Source organism: Nerophis lumbriciformis, linkage group LG03 (genome assembly GCF_033978685.3).
Source record: "Nerophis lumbriciformis linkage group LG03, RoL_Nlum_v2.1, whole genome shotgun sequence".
NCBI lineage: Eukaryota > Metazoa > Chordata > Actinopteri > Syngnathiformes > Syngnathidae > Nerophis > Nerophis lumbriciformis.
In genome coordinates this window covers 30375198-30391679 of record NC_084550.2, presented here as the reverse complement: position 1 = coordinate 30391679, position 16482 = coordinate 30375198, and the positions used below count along the sequence as shown (strand labels likewise).

At 41.5% G+C, this 16482-nt stretch overlaps 1 protein-coding gene across 6 annotated transcripts in view; it reads left to right on the top strand.

Moving 5' to 3' along the window:
* LOC133582738 (uncharacterized) overlaps nt 1–16482 on the top strand; it is a 214199-nt gene that overhangs the window by 51292 nt on the left and 146425 nt on the right. The window contains exons 1-2 of one of the 6 annotated variants that reach the window (XM_072912830.1): nt 7375–7453; nt 7544–7732. The exons of 4 other annotated variants lie outside the window; for them this stretch is intronic. In XM_072912830.1, coding sequence (XP_072768931.1) covers nt 7606–7732 — 127 coding nt within the window. In that variant the 5' untranslated portion in view covers nt 7375–7453; nt 7544–7605. Of the gene's footprint in view, nt 1–7374; nt 7733–16482 lie in introns of those variants that run through there. One more of the 6 variants, XM_072912829.1, reaches the window with a different exon arrangement.

Below are 16482 nucleotides of genomic sequence, written 5' to 3'. Positions count from 1 at the left end.
ATGTTGTTTTGTCATTTCCTGTTTTATTTTGAAATGTTAACTCTCCCTCTTGTTTCAGATCAGTTGCCCTTCCTCTTGTTTTACTGGTATGATGTCTCTCCTGATTGCCTGATTGCGCCCACCTGAGTCTCCCTCCCTCATTTGTAGAAATGTCTGGTCCTCCTCCTGTCCTGTGCCAGAGTGTTACCTATCTTCTTGTGTGTCTCCAGCGTTTCTTTGCCACAGTCTTGTCTTCAGCCGTTGCCACGTTTTTGTGTACTTTTGTTCCACGGGAGATTCTTTGTTTGTAACCTTTTGTCAGGTAAGATTAGCTTATTAGCATCGCCTCCGTTGGAGGGCTTTTTGTTGTATTTGTTAGTTTTGTTGTATTTGTTAGTTTTTGTTCTTAGCCCCTTTTTCCCAGAGGCCCTTGCTTTCAGGGGAGACGTGAGAGACTGGGCCTGATACGATTCACCATTCCCGAGGAGCTAAATAAAGTGGAACACTGCAGGATGGGAGACCTGACCAAAGAGCGTCTCATCAACACATACTACGACGTGTTCACCAGCCCAGTTGACAGCAGTGTGGCGCCTGTGCAGTGTGCCCCCAGGAATGTTCCAGTGGCCCTCAAAGCAGCTGTTGAAGCACAGGTCGATCAATACGAAAAGGATGGACATTTAACCACAGTCACAGACTGGATCAGCAATCTGGTCATAGTGAAACAACCGGATAAATTGAGACTATGCATTGACCCGAAGCCACGCAACCGAGCCCTGCAATGGTCCCACTACCTCATGCCCACTTTAAATCAAATCTAATCAAATCAACTTTATTTATAAAGCACATTTAAAATGTACCACAGGGGTAGCCAAAGTGCTGTACAATGGGCAGGTTAAAAGATAACACAAGAGAAACGAGCAACCACAACACGACACAAACAGAGCACGATAAAAAATTAATAAATAAATAAATAAAACATAAAAACAGGTTCCCAGCAGGTGCATTGTGGGACGCCATAGCAAGATGGAGATCACTCAGTGTTAAAAGCAATGGAATAAAAGTATGTTTTTAGGAGAGATTTGAAAACAGGAAGAGAGGAGGCTTGTCTAACACTCAAAGGTAGGTCGTTCCAGAGCTTGGGAGCAGCAACGGCAAAAGCTCTGTCACCTCTAAGCTTCAGTCTTGTGTCAGGGACCGTCAATAGCAGCTGATCGGCTGATCTTAGGGATCGGGGAAGGTGGCAGTAAGGCTGAAGGAGGTCGGAGAGATATGTTGGAGCGAGGTTGTTTAGACATTTAAAAACAAATAGTAGGAGTCTAAAATTGATTGGGTAGCGCACAAGGAGCCAGTGAAAGGACACTATTATAGGGCTGATGTGTGTTAGCAGACGAGCAGCAGAGTTCTGCACGAGCTGCAGGCAGGCGAGGGAGGCCTGGCTAATGCCTACATACAGGGCGTTGCAGTTGTCAAGACGAGTCGAGATAAAGGCGTGGATTCATTTCTCAAGATCTTGTCCTGACAGAAACGGTTTCACTTTCGCTATTTGGCGTAGTTGATAAAAGCTTTTTTGTACAACGCAGCTGATTTGTTTTTCGAACTTAAAATCTGAGTGGAACTTTACCCCCAGGTTTGTAACACAGTCACTGAGATACGGGGACAGAGTGCCGAGGTCAACGTTGGGGGAGGGAGAGTGACTTGGACCAAACAACATAACTTCTGTTTTGTCTTCATTTAGGCTCAGGAAGTTAGCTGAAAGCCAGGCTTTGATGTCGTGCAGGCAGTCAATAAGATGTTGGAGGTCAACGTTGGGGGAGGGAGAGTGACTTGGACCAAACAACATAACTTCTGTTTTGTCTTCATTTAGGCTCAGGAAGTTAGCTGAAAGCCAGGCTTTGATGTCGTGCAGGCAGTCAATAAGATGTTGGACCGTGTTATTTTGTGCCATGGGAAAACAGAACCGAGGGGGAGAAGGTAAAGTGCAAATAAAATTGGGCCAAGGATTGAGCCCTGGGAGACCCCATGTGGTAGAGGAGCTGTGGAAGACATACAACTGTCTACTTTTACACAAAAACTCCTGTCAGACCGGAACCAGTTGAGGGCGATGCCCTTAAAACCCACACAGTTATCAAGACGAGTGATAAAGGTGGCGTGGTTGACGATGTCGAACGCAGCAGACAGATCTAAAAGCACCAGGACAACATATTTACCAGAATCAGTTGACAGGAGGATATCGTTAAAAACTTTTAGAAGCGCTGACTCTGTGCTGTGGAGGGCTTTAAAACCGGACTGGAACAGCTCATTGATAGCATTATCCTCTAAGAAGGGCAACAACTGACTGTAGACAACCTTCTCTAATATTTTGGAAATGTATGGAAGATTAGAGATAGGTCTGAGGTTAGAGAGGAGAGAGGGGTCGAGGCTTGGTTTTTTAAGTAGAGGTGGTACCACTGCATGTTTAAACTCTACTGGAACTATTCCAGAAGAGAGGCTGCTATTGATAATGTTAAGGACACTTGATCCAATAGTAGCAAGTACCTCCTTAAACAGGCGAGGTGGGAGGGCATCTGCAGGAGAACCAGAGGGCTTCATATGACTAACTGTGTCACTTAAAAAAGAAAAGGACACTGGCTCAAACTGATGGAAAACAGAAGAGAAATGCAGAGGAACAGAAGGGTCATATGAAGGCTGAGATAGACTGGCTCTAGTTGACACAATTTTGTAAGTGAAAAAATGGAGACCATTTTCACAAAATTCAAAAGAAGCATCAAAACCAACAGATTTGGGAGCATCAATGACAGTGTTAATAGTTTTAAACAGAACTCTGGGGTTGTTACAGTTAGAAGATATAATCTGAGATAGATATATATTCATCTCTGCTTTTACAGTCATCTGAAAGGAAAACAGGCTTTCTTTAAAAATGGCAAAGGACACATGCAGCCTGTCTTTTTTCCATTTTCTCTCTGCTCTTCTACATACGCGCCTGGCAGCCCGAGTGACGTCATTCAACCAGGGCTGAGGCGTGGCTTTGGAGCGGCGGCACTTGAAAGGAGCGATCGTGTCCAGTGCTTGTAAACAAATAGAGTTGAACCCAGAAACCAACTCTTCAGTATTCAGACATACAGAGGCTGCAGAATTATCATCACAAAGAGTTAAAAAAATAGAGAAGAACAGAGCAGGAGACAAAGAATTAAACATGCGAGAGCGTTGAGGCGGAGCGCACAATTTAACTGGACACTGCGTGGGAATATCAAACAAGATCGGCATATGATCAGAGAACACAGCGTCGCAAATGTCCAAATTAAAAACACACAAACCATACGAGAGCACTAAACCAAGGGTATGCCCGCGTTCATGTGTAGAACCACACACAGACTGTACAAAGTTAAATGAGTCAATGACATTCAGGAAGCTCCTGGAGAGCGGCTTGTCTGGACAGCAGGTGTGAATATTAAAGGGGAACATTATCACCAGACCTATGTAAGCGTCAATATATACCTTGATGTTGCAGAAAAAAGACCTTTTTTTTTTAACCGATTTCTGAACTCTAAATGGGTGAATTTTGGCGAATTAAACGCCTTTCTATTATTCGCTCTCGGAGCGGTGACGTCACAACGTGACATCACATCGGGAAGCAATCCGCCATTTTCTCACTTTCGTCGGTGTGTTGTCGGAGGGTGTAACAACACGAACAGGGACGGATTCAAGTTGCACCAGTGGCCCAAAGATGCGAAAGTGGCAAGAAATTGGACAAAATTTGTTAAAAATACGAGGGTGTGGGGAAAGCCAACGAAATGGTCAGACGTTTGTTCCGCACACTTTACCGACGAAAGCTATGCTACGACAGAGATGGCAAGAATGTGTGGATATCCTGCGACACTCAAAGCAGATGCATTTCCAACCATAAAGACCCTAGCTTCCCTGGCCTGCTGACATCAACTCCAAAACTGGACAGATCAGCTTTCAGGAAAAGAGAGCGGATGAGAGTATGTCTACAGAATATATTAATTGATGAAAACTTTATTCATTACTCGCGGTTTTACGTAAATTATTATACATAAACTGTGTTTACAAATAATTTAGCTTAAAAACATTTACTTTTTTCAATGATTCGAGTACATTCGGGTAGTCTTGTGTAATGCAGTATTTTGTGTCTATTTAGGTATGGTTAACCTGAGTGCTGAAATCGTAGAAAAATATATGTTCTTAGCGCGCCTGAAATGGGCTGTCTGCACTCTCAAAGTGCATGTTGTTGTATTTCATATGCTGTAAACCTAGTTCATAGTTGTTAGTTTCCTTTAATGCCAAACAAACACATACCAATCGTTGGTTAGAAGGCGATTCGTCCTCGCTTTCTCCCGTGTCGCTGGCCGTCGTGTCGTTTTTGTCGGTTTCGCTTGCATACGGTTCAAACAGATATGGCTCAATAGCTTCAGTTTCTTCTTCAATTTGGTTTTCGCTACCTGCCTCCACACTACAACCATCCGTTTCAATACATGCGTAATCTGTTGAATCGCTTAAGCCGCTGAAATCCGAGTCTGAATCCGAGCTAATGTCGCTATAGCTTGCTGTTCTTTCCGCCATGTTTGTTTGTATTGGCATCACTGTGTGACGTCACAGGAAAATGGACGGGTGTATATAACGATGGTTAAAATCAGGCACTTTGAAGCTTTTTTCAGGGATATTGCGTGATGGGTGAAATTTTGAAAAAAACTTTGAAAAATAAAATAAGCCACTGGGAACTGATTTTTAATGGTTTTAACCCTTCTGAAATTGTGATAATGTTCCCCTTTAAAAACTTGGTTTAATACCAACAAATTGTCTCTCAATTTAAAGAAGACCAAAATCATGCTCTTTAGCAATGGCAAAAGTGAAATACCCATCAGGATTGTTATTGATGATACACCAATAGAATATGTTCAACAAAATTCATTCTTAGGAGTGGTAATAGATGAAAATATCTCATGGAAGCCTCATATAAGTTAACTGAGGACAAAAGTTGCTAAATGTGTTGGAATGATGAGGAGATGATGTCATTTATTGAACACCAATGCTCTGCTGTTATTGCATCATTCATTTATTATGTCATATTTCAACTATTGTGTTGAAGTCTGGGGAAATTGTTATAAATCTCATCTGCAGCCTTTAGTCACTCTGCAGAAAAAGGCCATTAGGATTGTGTCCAATGTTCACTACTTACATCATTCAAATCCACTATTCATGGAGTTAAAGCAACTTCAACTGCACCATCTGGTCAATTTTAAAACTGCTCAAATTATGTTTAGGGCATCCCAAAACTCTCTACCATCCAATATACAGAACCTATTCCAGGATAGAGATGCTCACCATAGTTACAGTCTAAGAGGAAACAACAAATTATATTTTCCTAAATTTAGAACAACTTTAAAATCAATGTGCATTTCAGTGCGTGGAGTCAGTCTGTGGAACAACTTAGGGGACGAGTTAAAAAACTGTTCCAACATGATTACATTTAAAAGATTGTTTAAAAAAGAAGTACTGAAGAAGTACGAGGAGGAAAGAGAGTGATGCCCATGAGAGAGAGCTGTATGGTCAGAGAGTGTTTGGGCCTCTGTTTGTGTGCGTGCGTGTGTGTGTGTGTGTGTGTTTTGTCTCGTCTTGTCTTGTCTCATAGTAACAGTGGTACTATTGCATTGTTAGTGTACAGGAGTTTTTCTTGTTTTTGTTTGTATGGTATTGTTCTTGTATTATATTGTTTATGTTGAATGTGGAATGAGAGAGGGGTTGGGATATTATAAGCATTTGCTTTATCCAACCCCTTTTCAAGCCTTGCATAAATGTCTCTGCCAAAATGTAAAAAAAAAAAAAAAAGTGTGTTGTTGTACTGCGCAGGTTTGAAATAAATAATTCAATCAAAAAAAAAAATCATTTCATGATACAGATATATACTAACATCATAATACAGTCATCACACAAGATAATCATCAGAGTATATACATTGAATTATTTACATTATTTACAATCCGGGGTGTTAAATATGGAGGGGGGGGGGGGGTGTAGGTTTGGTTGGTATCAACACTTCAGTAGCATCCCCACCGTCAGTAGGACGAACAAAACACTTCTAAACTGCATGTTTAGAAGGGCACTACTAGATAAAAAGTAAATGTAGAGGAAATGTAAAAGTATAAAAAAGTACAAAACGAACAAAGACAAAAGACAAAGACGAGGCGAACTGCAGCAGCGGCCGTCTACATCGACGCATTCTGGTTTGAACAACAGCCATGGAAAAAGTCTGTGCACGTGCTTGTATGTATATATATGTGACGGTCCACAACTGTATGTGGCAAAATGCAGCTCCACACTGCTGTCGCTTCAACATATCACTGGCACCAGGTGGATTATGAATTTCTTTTATTACAGTGTCCTGCAAAACAGTGCAAATTGTGAGACTGTGAGTCCACTTGGGTCACGGGATTCTCAGTTAGAAGGCTTCACAGTTCTGATGTTTGACATAATAAAACCACAGTTTCATTTTACAAACAACATGTTACATTTGAGTGTGATCGTATAGTGTTTAAACCAAATCTTCATACTAATTATCATATTCATTCTCTCAGTTGGTTTCACCTGTACTGATATTGGTATACTTAAATTTACAATAATCCTTTTTTTTATATGCAAAATACACAGTAAATTGACAGTCACTACATTTTACAGGATGTCCCTGAACGCACCTCGCATCCAAAATGGCTGCTTCAAACCATGCGGTTGATAAACCAGGCTGCGGCCTAGCCAAGCTACCATTAGCATCATAATAATAGGTGAGGACAGCAATATGAACAACAAAACAATCACAGTGGCATGAAATATAATGTTACCTGCAAAACAGTGCAAATTGTGAGACTGTGAGTCCACTTGGGTCACGGGATTCTCTAAATAACACATCAACAATCACCAATTAGTTTACACAGTAAAAGTGTGTTATTGTCTTCAAAATATCACTCTAAGATACAGTTTTGGTCAATACCAATTAGCGAACCTTTTTATGTGTACGTTACAAAGTACTAATCAAAATATAAACAGTCAATATTCACTAATTAGTAATCAATCCCGGACAATGCAAAAACGTGTCTCACCAGTTAGAAGGCTTCACAGTTCTGAGCACTTCCCGCAGGTAACCGTACATACCACTTCTCGCCAGCAACAGGCGCTGTTGCAACACTTCATTCATAATTTAATCAAGCATAATGAACGTCTGTTTCTACACCGTTACATATATATATATATATATATATATATTTTTTATTTTCAAACAGTAGTTATCGATTATTTGATGATTGATACATTTGCCAAGTGCCAACCATTCTTTTAAAACAAGACTAAAATGCCTTTATTTTGAAAAATCACTGCTGTGGAGTAGGAAACGGAAGTGGCGGGCTTCAGGCGCATGCGCAAATGTACTTGAAGCGAAGCAAAAAGACGAAGGCCACGTGCTATGGTTTGTCGGAGAATTGTCGAATTGACGATCTTAAAGTCATATGATTCACTGCAAATATAACAACACATATCGCAATTCTATTTCCCAAAGCCACGAAACGTGCATTGAGTTTGGAGCGATATGTGAAGTGAAGATTGAAGACGCGATAGAAGATGGACGACTGCTGCTATGCTGAGATGGCGACGTCCGCTAAAAGAGAAAGTGAAAGAGAAAGTAAAAGAGAATCAGCGCCACCAACTTCCAGAAAATCACCAACGGACATAAAGACGAAAGATGAAGGTGAGTGAGTTGAAGTTTTGTCATTTCAAAACTATTTGAATTTCAAGCCCTTGAAATGGAAATGAGCCGACCTTGTTGAAGAATGTAAAGAAAGAGCCGCCATGATTGTTATCTTGAAGAAGGCAGTGGAGTTCACATGAGAGGAGATGAAAGAATGCAAAAGTCACATTTAGAAACTAAAAGCAAAACAAAACTCTGTTAGGCTCGTCTGGTGTGTTTTTATTGTCATCGTGTGGTGGTTTAGAGGTGAGGTGAGTATTTTGTCACATTTAACAAAGTCTCTGTACAGTTTGTCGTGTCGTCAAGTAACAGAAACAAATGGACGTGTTGAAGTCGCGAGCAACGACTCGTTAGCAGCGTGTTTTGAAGACTAGCCTACAGTTGTTTGGTCGACTCGTTAGCAGCGTGTTTTGAAGACTAGCCTACAGTTTTTTAGTCGACTCGTTAGCAGCGTGTTTTGAAGACTAGCCTACAGCTGTTTGGTTGACTCGTTAGCAACGTGTTTTGAAGACTAGCCTACAGTTGTTTGGTCGACTCGTTAGCAGCGTGTTTTGAAGACTAACCTACAGTTGTTTGGTCGACTTGTTAGCAGCGTGTTTTGAAGACTAGCCTACAGTTGTTTGGTCGACTCGTTAGCAGCGTGTTTTGAAGACTAGCCTACAGTTGTTTGGTCGACTCGTTAGCAGCGTGTTTTGAAGACTAGCCTACAGTTGTTTGGTCGACTCGTTAGCAGCGTGTTTTGAAGACTAGCCTACAGTTGTTTGGTCGACTCGTTAGCAGCGTGTTTTGAAGACTAGCCTACAGTTTTTTAGTCGACTCGTTAGCAGCGTGTTTTGAAGACTAGCCTACAGCTGTTTGGTTGACTCGTTAGCAACGTGTTTTGAAGACTAGCCTACAGTTGTTTGGTCGACTCGTTAGCAGCGTGTTTTGAAGACTAATCTACAGTTGTTTGGTCGACTTGTTAGCAGCGTGTTTTGAAGACTAGCCTACAGTTGTTTGGTCGACTCGTTAGCAGCGTGTTTTGAAGACTAGCCTACAGTTGTTTGGTCGACTCGTTAGCAGCGTGTTTTGAAGACTAGCCTACAGTTGTTTGGTCGACTCGTTAGCAGCGTGTTTTGAAGACTAGCCTACAGTTGTTTGGTCGACTCGTTAGCAGCGTGTTTTGAAGACTAGCCTACAGTTTTTTAGTCGACTCGTTAGCAGCGTGTTTTGAAGACTAGCCTACAGCTGTTTGGTCGACTCGTTAGCAACGTGTTTTGAAGACTAGCCTACAGTTGTTTGGTCGACTCGTTAGCAGCGTGTTTTGAAGACTAACCTACAGTTGTTTGGTCGACTTGTTAGCAGCGTGTTTTGAAGACTAGCCTACAGTTGTTTGGTCGACTCGTTAGCAGCGTGTTTTGAAGACTAGCCTACAGTTGTTTGGTCGACTCGTTAGCAGCGTGTTTTGAAGACTAACCTACAGTTGTTTGGTCGACTTGTTAGCAGCGTGTTTTGAAGACTAGCCTACAGTTGTTTGGTCGACTCGTTAGCAGCGTGTTTTGAAGACTAGCCTACAGTTGTTTGGTCGACTCGTTAGCAGCGTGTTTTGAAGACTAGCCTACAGTTGTTTGGTCGACTCGTTAGCAGCGTGTTTTGAAGACTAACCTACAGTTGTTTGGTCGACTTGTTAGCAGCGTGTTTTGAAGACTAGCCTACAGTTGTTTGGTCGACTCGTTAGCAGCGTGTTTTGAAGACTAGCCTACAGTTGTTTGGTCGACTCGTTAGCAGCGTGTTTTGAAGACTAGCCTACAGTTGTTTGGTCGACTCGTTAGCAGCGTGTTTTGAAGACTAGCCTACAGTTGTTTGGTCGACTCGTTAGCAGCGTGTTTTGAAGACTAGCCTACAGTTGTTTGGTCGACTCATTAGCAGCGTGTTTTGAAGACTAGCCTACAGTTGTTTGGTCGACTCGTTAGCAGCGTGTTTTGAAGACTAGCCTACAGTTGTTTGGTCGACTCGTTAGCAGCGTGTTTTGAAGACTAGCCTACAGTTTTTTAGTCGACTCGTTAGCAGCGTGTTTTGAAGACTAGCCTACAGTTGTTTGGTCGACTCGTTAGCAGCGTGTTTTGAAGACTAACCTACAGTTGTTTGGTCGACTTGTTAGCAGCGTGTTTTGAAGACTAGCCTACAGTTGTTTGGTCGACTCGTTAGCAGCGTGTTTTGAAGACTAGCCTACAGTTGTTTGGTCGACTCGTTAGCAGCGTGTTTTGAAGACTAGCCTACAGTTGTTTGGTCGACTTGTTAGCAGCGTGTTTTGAAGACTAGCCTACAGTTGTTTGGTCGACTTGTTAGCAGCGTGTTTTGAAGACTAGCCTACAGTTTTTTAGTCGACTCGTTAGCAGCGTGTTTTGAAGACTAGCCTACAGTTGTTTGGTTGACTCGTTAGCAGCGTGTTTTGAAGACTAACCTACAGTTGTTTGGTCGACTTGTTAGCAGCGTGTTTTGAAGACTAGCCTACAGTTGTTTGGTCGACTCGTTAGCAGCGTGTTTTGAAGACTAGCCTACAGTTGTTTGGTCGACTTGTTAGCAGCGTGTTTTGAAGACTAGCCTACAGTTGTTTGGTCGACTTGTTAGCAGCGTGTTTTGAAGACTAGCCTACAGTTGTTTGGTCAACTCGTTAGCAGCGTGTTTTGAAGACTAGCCTACAGTTGTTTGGTCGACTCGTTAGCAGCGTGTTTTGAAGACTAACCTACAGTTGTTTGGTCGACTTGTTAGCAGCGTGTTTTGAAGACTAGCCTACAGTTGTTTGGTCGACTTGTTAGCAGCGTGTTTTGAAGACTAGCCTACAGTTGTTTGGTCGACTCGTTAGCAGCGTGTTTTGAAGACTAGCCTACAGTTGTTTGGTCGACTCGTTAGCAGCGTGTTTTGAAGACTAACCTACAGTTGTTTGGTCGACTTGTTAGCAGCGTGTTTTGAAGACTAGCCTACAGTTGTTTGGTCGACTCGTTAGCAGCGTGTTTTGAAGACTAGCCTACAGTTGTTTGGTCGACTTGTTAGCAGCGTGTTTTGAAGACTAGCCTACAGTTGTTTGGTCGACTTGTTAGCAGCGTGTTTTGAAGACTAGCCTACAGTTGTTTGGTCAACTCGTTAGCAGCGTGTTTTGAAGACTAGCCTACAGTTGTTTGGTCGACTCGTTAGCAGCGTGTTTTGAAGACTAACCTACAGTTGTTTGGTCGACTTGTTAGCAGCGTGTTTTGAAGACTAGCCTACAGTTGTTTGGTCGACTTGTTAGCAGCGTGTTTTGAAGACTAGCCTACAGTTGTTTGGTCGACTCGTTAGCAGCGTGTTTTGAAGACTAGCCTACAGTTGTTTGGTCGACTCGTTAGCAGCGTGTTTTGAAGACTAGCCTACAGTTGTTTGGTCGACTCGTTAGCAGCGTGTTTTGAAGACTAGCCTACAGTTGTTTGGTCGACTCGTTAGCAGCGTGTTTTGAAGACTAGCCTACAGTTGTTTGGTCGACTCGTTAGCAGCGTGTTTTGAAGACTAGCCTACAGTTGTTTGGTCGACTCGTTAGCAGCGTGTTTTGAAGACTAGCCTACAGTTGTTTGGTCGCTGTCTGAATTTTTTCATCAAAACAGAAGAGTTCCTCTTTCCTATGTTCGACAAATGCCACTAATAAGAAAGTTAGCGAGCATTACTAAGCTAAGTTATTCATGGAGTCCATCAAGTTATTCCATGGATTTTTGAGTGGACATAACAGCCACTATCTCTAAGGTTATCCAGGGTATATCCCACCTAACCTTATCCTTGTCCTTGCTTTGTGTGCAAGTTGTTAAATGTAACTTATCTGAACAATATCCAGTGTTGTGCTATTTCAATGAAGTGGAATCCAGTGTGATTATTGTAGTGAATCACACCTGAGACATCATACATTAATCACATCTTTAATAAACACGTGAAAGAACATTTGACATCAATCAAACTAGGGATCTAGATATCTGGTCAGGACACTCCTCACTCTTTTGCCTTCATCTTCATTGGCCATTCCTTTTTGGTGACTTTATATACTGTGGACCTAGACGTTGAGTCCGGGACATACATGGCGGACAATAACTGATACAGTCTGCTTTGCCAGTCCAAAAGCATTCACCGTTTTCCGTAGTCTTCCCTCGACGCTATCTTTTTTATCACTTCTATGGGAGCCCGCATTCTCGTTGTCTCTCCTTCGACAAATGGACAAAGTTTTTCGTATGTAGAATCACAGCTGACCCTCAAAAGTGTTGTATCCCAAATAGCAGCAATGGCTTTCTCTGAAGGTATTCATGTGTGATTTCCACAAGCGTCTGTACATGTAGAAGAAGGAGAAACACGACAATGCCTGGATGATTCGCCTCCATCTTTCCAGTGGTTAGCTCCGAGTGGAAACAGGTTTTTATGAAGCTGGCTGTGGCGCCGTCTTTCTGGCGTCACTTCCTCTCCGAACTCAGTTTGTAAACGATCAATGAGTCCATACAAAGCTAAGAGCTGGAGATTCAAGAAATACACGGCGCACTTACCTGTGTAAAAAATGATCCAAGGAGGGGGACCTTAAACGCTGGTTTAGTGTGACTGACACAATGCTTAGGCTCAATAATTATCCTTGTAGTATCGATACTAAATGTATAGATACTTTACAGTAGAAGCATTTAAGTCCCATCTTAAAACTCATTTGTATACTCTAGCCTTTAAATAGCCCCCCTGTTGGACCAGTTGATCTGCCGTTTCTTTTCTTTTCTCCTCTGCTCCCCTTTTCCTTGAGGGGGGGGGGGGCACAGGTCCGGTGGCCATGGATGAAGTGCTGGCTGTCCAGAGTCGGGACCCGGGGTGGACCGCTCGCCTGTGCATCGGCTGGGAACATCTCTACGCTGCTGACCCGTCTCCGCTCGGGATGGTGTCCTGCTGGCCCCACTATGGACTGGACTCTTACTATTATGTTGGATCCACTATGGACTGGACTCTCACAATATTATGTCAGACCCACTCGACATCCATTGCTTTCGGTCTCCCCTAGAGGGGGGGGGTTACCCACATATGCGGTCCTCTCCAAGGTTTCTCATAGTCATTCACATCGACGTCCCACTGGGGTGAGTTTTTCCTTGCCCGTATGTGGGCTTTGTACCGAGGATGTCGTTGTGGCTTGTGCAGCCCTTTGAGACACTTGTGATTTAGGGCTATATAAATAAAGATTGATTGATTGATTGATTGACTTTTCCAAATAAAGGGAACTACGAAAAATGTCAATATTGGCTTTATTTCAACAGAAAATCTTACACTACATTAAACAGTCCCAGTCAAAGAAGAATTTTACAAGGTTAAAACACAAATTAAAAAGCATTAAACACATTGAGCTTCTCTTGTTGCACTCAAAGAACAATTTACAATTTTCCATATTACATATAGTCTGCTATAATCAAGGATTAGATTAGAATAGAACATAGTTTTACTGACATTATATTCAACTATTCATGATTTATGGTTGCCACTCCTGGTCTGTGCTTTAAGAAAACTACAATTATTAAAGGCCTACTGAAATGCGATTTTCTTATTTAAACGGGGATAGCAGGTCCATTCTATGTGTCATACTTGATCATTTCGCGATATTGCCATATTTTTGCTGAAAGGATTTAGTAGAGAACATCGAGGATAAAGTTTGCAACTTTTGGTCGCTGATAAAAAAGCCTTGCCTGTAGCGGAAGTAGCAGACGAGTAGCGTGACGTCACAGGTTGTGGAGCTCCTCACATCTGCACATTGTTTACAATCATGGCCACCAGCAGCGAGAGCGATTCGGACTGAGAAAGCGACAATTTACCCATTAATTTGAGCGAGGATGAAAGATTTGTGGATGAGGAAAGTGAGAGTGAAGGACTAGAGGGCAGTGGGAGCGATTCAGATAGGGAAGATGCTGTGAGAGGCGGGTGGGACCTGATATTCAGCTGGGAATGACTAAAACAGTAAATAAACACAAGACATATATATACTCTATTAGCCACAACACAACCAGGCTTATATTTAATATGCCACAAATTAATCCCGCATAACAAACACCTCCACCCTCCCGTCCATATAACCCGCCAATACAACTCAAACACCTGCACAACACACTCAATCCCACAGCCCAAAGTACCGTTCACCTCCCCAAAGTTCATACAGCACATATATTTCCCCAAAGTCCCCAAAGTTACGTACGTGACATGCACATAGCGGCACGCACGTACGGGCAAGCGATCAAATGTTTGGAAGTGTACTCACGGTACCGCGTCTGCGTATCCAACTCAAAGTCCTCCTGGTAAGATTCTGTTGTCCCAGTTCTCCACAGGCCAATGGTAAAGCTTGACTGTAATCTTCCAGGAATGTAAACAATGAAACACCGGCTGTGTTTGTGTTGCTGCAGTCGGCCGCAATACACCGCTTCCCACCTACAGCTTTCTTCTTTGCTGTCTCCATTGTTCATTGAACAAATTGCAAAAGATTCACCAACACAGATGTCCAGAATACTGTGGAATTTTGCGATGAAAACAGACGACTTAATAGCTGGCCACCATGCTGTCTCAAAATGTCCTCTACAATCCGTGACGTCACGCGCTGACGTCATCATACCGAGACGTTTTCAGCAGGATATTTCGCGCGGAATATAAAATTGCACTTTAGTAAGCTAACCCGGCCGTATTGGCGTGTGTTGCAATGTTAAGATTTCATCATTGATATATAAACTATCAGACTGCGTGGTCGGTAGTAGTGGCTTTCAGTAGGCCTTTAATGAAGTACTAAAAACAAAACTATGGATAAATGTACACAGATAAGCCATGTAGCAGTAAAACACATTTATTAAAGACAAAACACAAATTGTAGGAATTTGTTACAAAATATAGTCATTTCACTTGCATTAGCTGACTGCTAATTGGGCAGTTTTAGAGAAAAACCTTTTAATTGTTCAGTTTTTGGCAAACGCTTTTCTCGAAATAGCGATTTGACTCAACACATGAGAACACACACAGGAGAAAAACCATTTAATTCTTCAGTTTGTGGCAAATGCTTTTCTCGAAATGGCAATTTGACTAAACACATGAGAACACACACAGAAGAAAAACCATTTAATTGTTCAGTTTGTAGCATAAGTTTTTCTTGAAATAGCAATTTGACTGAACACATGAGAACACACACAGGTGAAAAACCATTTAACTGTTCAGTTTGTGGCAAAAGCTTTTCTCAAAACAGCAATTTGACTGAACACACGAGAACACACACAGGAGAAAAAACATGTAAGTGTTCAGTTTGTGGCAAAAGCTTTTCTCAAAATAGCATTTTGACTAAACACCTGACAACACACACAGGAGAAAAAACATTTAAGTGTTCAGTTTGTGGCAACAGCTTTTCTCGAAATAGCTCTTTGACTCAGCACATGAGAACACACACAGGAGAAAAACCATTTAACTGTTCAGTTTGTGGTACAAGCTTTTCTCACAACCGTGCTTTGTGTCGACACATGAGAACACACACGTGAGGAAAACCATTTAGCTGTTCAGTGTGCTGTAAAAAGGTTCCCACATAATGCAACTGCAGTAAAACACATAAGAACCCACAAGGGAAAATATATATCAACCCCACAAAAAAGTGCCAACTTTTACTCCTCAGACTGATTGATGTGCAAATCAGAGACATATGAACAATTAACCCCCAACCCCCACCTCCCTCGACATTCGGGCATAACAGGTTCAATCCGGCCCATGAGATTAGTTTGTAAAGAGTAAAAGTTAAACTGCTGTTCTAAATGTGTCCACTGGATGTCACAATATCAATTCTGTTAGGCAAGCAAATAGATAGTTCCGGGGCGAGTAAGTATACCAGGCAAGAGGTACACAATCTTTATTAAAGGAAATATATATATTAGGGCTGGGCGATATATCGCTTTTGAAATGACATGAATGTTTGTGCCACTGCTTAATAACTGTTTAATAAGTACACTTTTGCTCAATTGACTTAGTTATGATTTCCCTCTCTGCATATTCGGTACTATACCGCCTGTAAAAAGTACTACTTCTATGATTATATCAATATTTTTTGGCATCACAACATCTTTTGTTTAAAAAAAATTATATTATGTTTATAAAGTCAGTAAATATGTCCTTGGACAAATGAGGACTTTGAATATGACCAATGTATGATCCTGTAACGACTTGGTATCAGATTGATACCCAAATTTATGGTATCATCCAATTCTAATGTAAAGTATCAAAGAAGAGAAGAATAAGTGATTATTACATTTGAACAGAAGTGTAGATAGAACATGTTAAAACAGAAAGTAAGCAGATATTAACAGTAAATGAAGAAGTAGATTAATAATCCATTTTCTACCACTTGTCCTTAATAATGTGTACAAAATAATAGGTGTATAAATGACACAATATGTTACTGCATACGTCAGCAGACTAAATTAGGAGCCTTTGTTTGTTTACTTCCTACTAAAAGACAAGTTGTCTAGTATGTTCACTATTTTATTTAAGGACAAACTTGCAATAAGAAACATATGTTTCATGTACTCTAAGATTTTTTTGTTAAAATAAAGCCAATAATGCACTTTTTTGTGGTCCTTTCTATTTAGAAAAGTATCAAAAAGTACTGAAAACTACCGAAATAATACATTTTGGTACAGGTCCCGGTACCAAAATATTGGTATCGGGACAACACTAGTAAGAACAGAATTCGTCAGTTGATTATTTGACTACCTTAGTAGTCA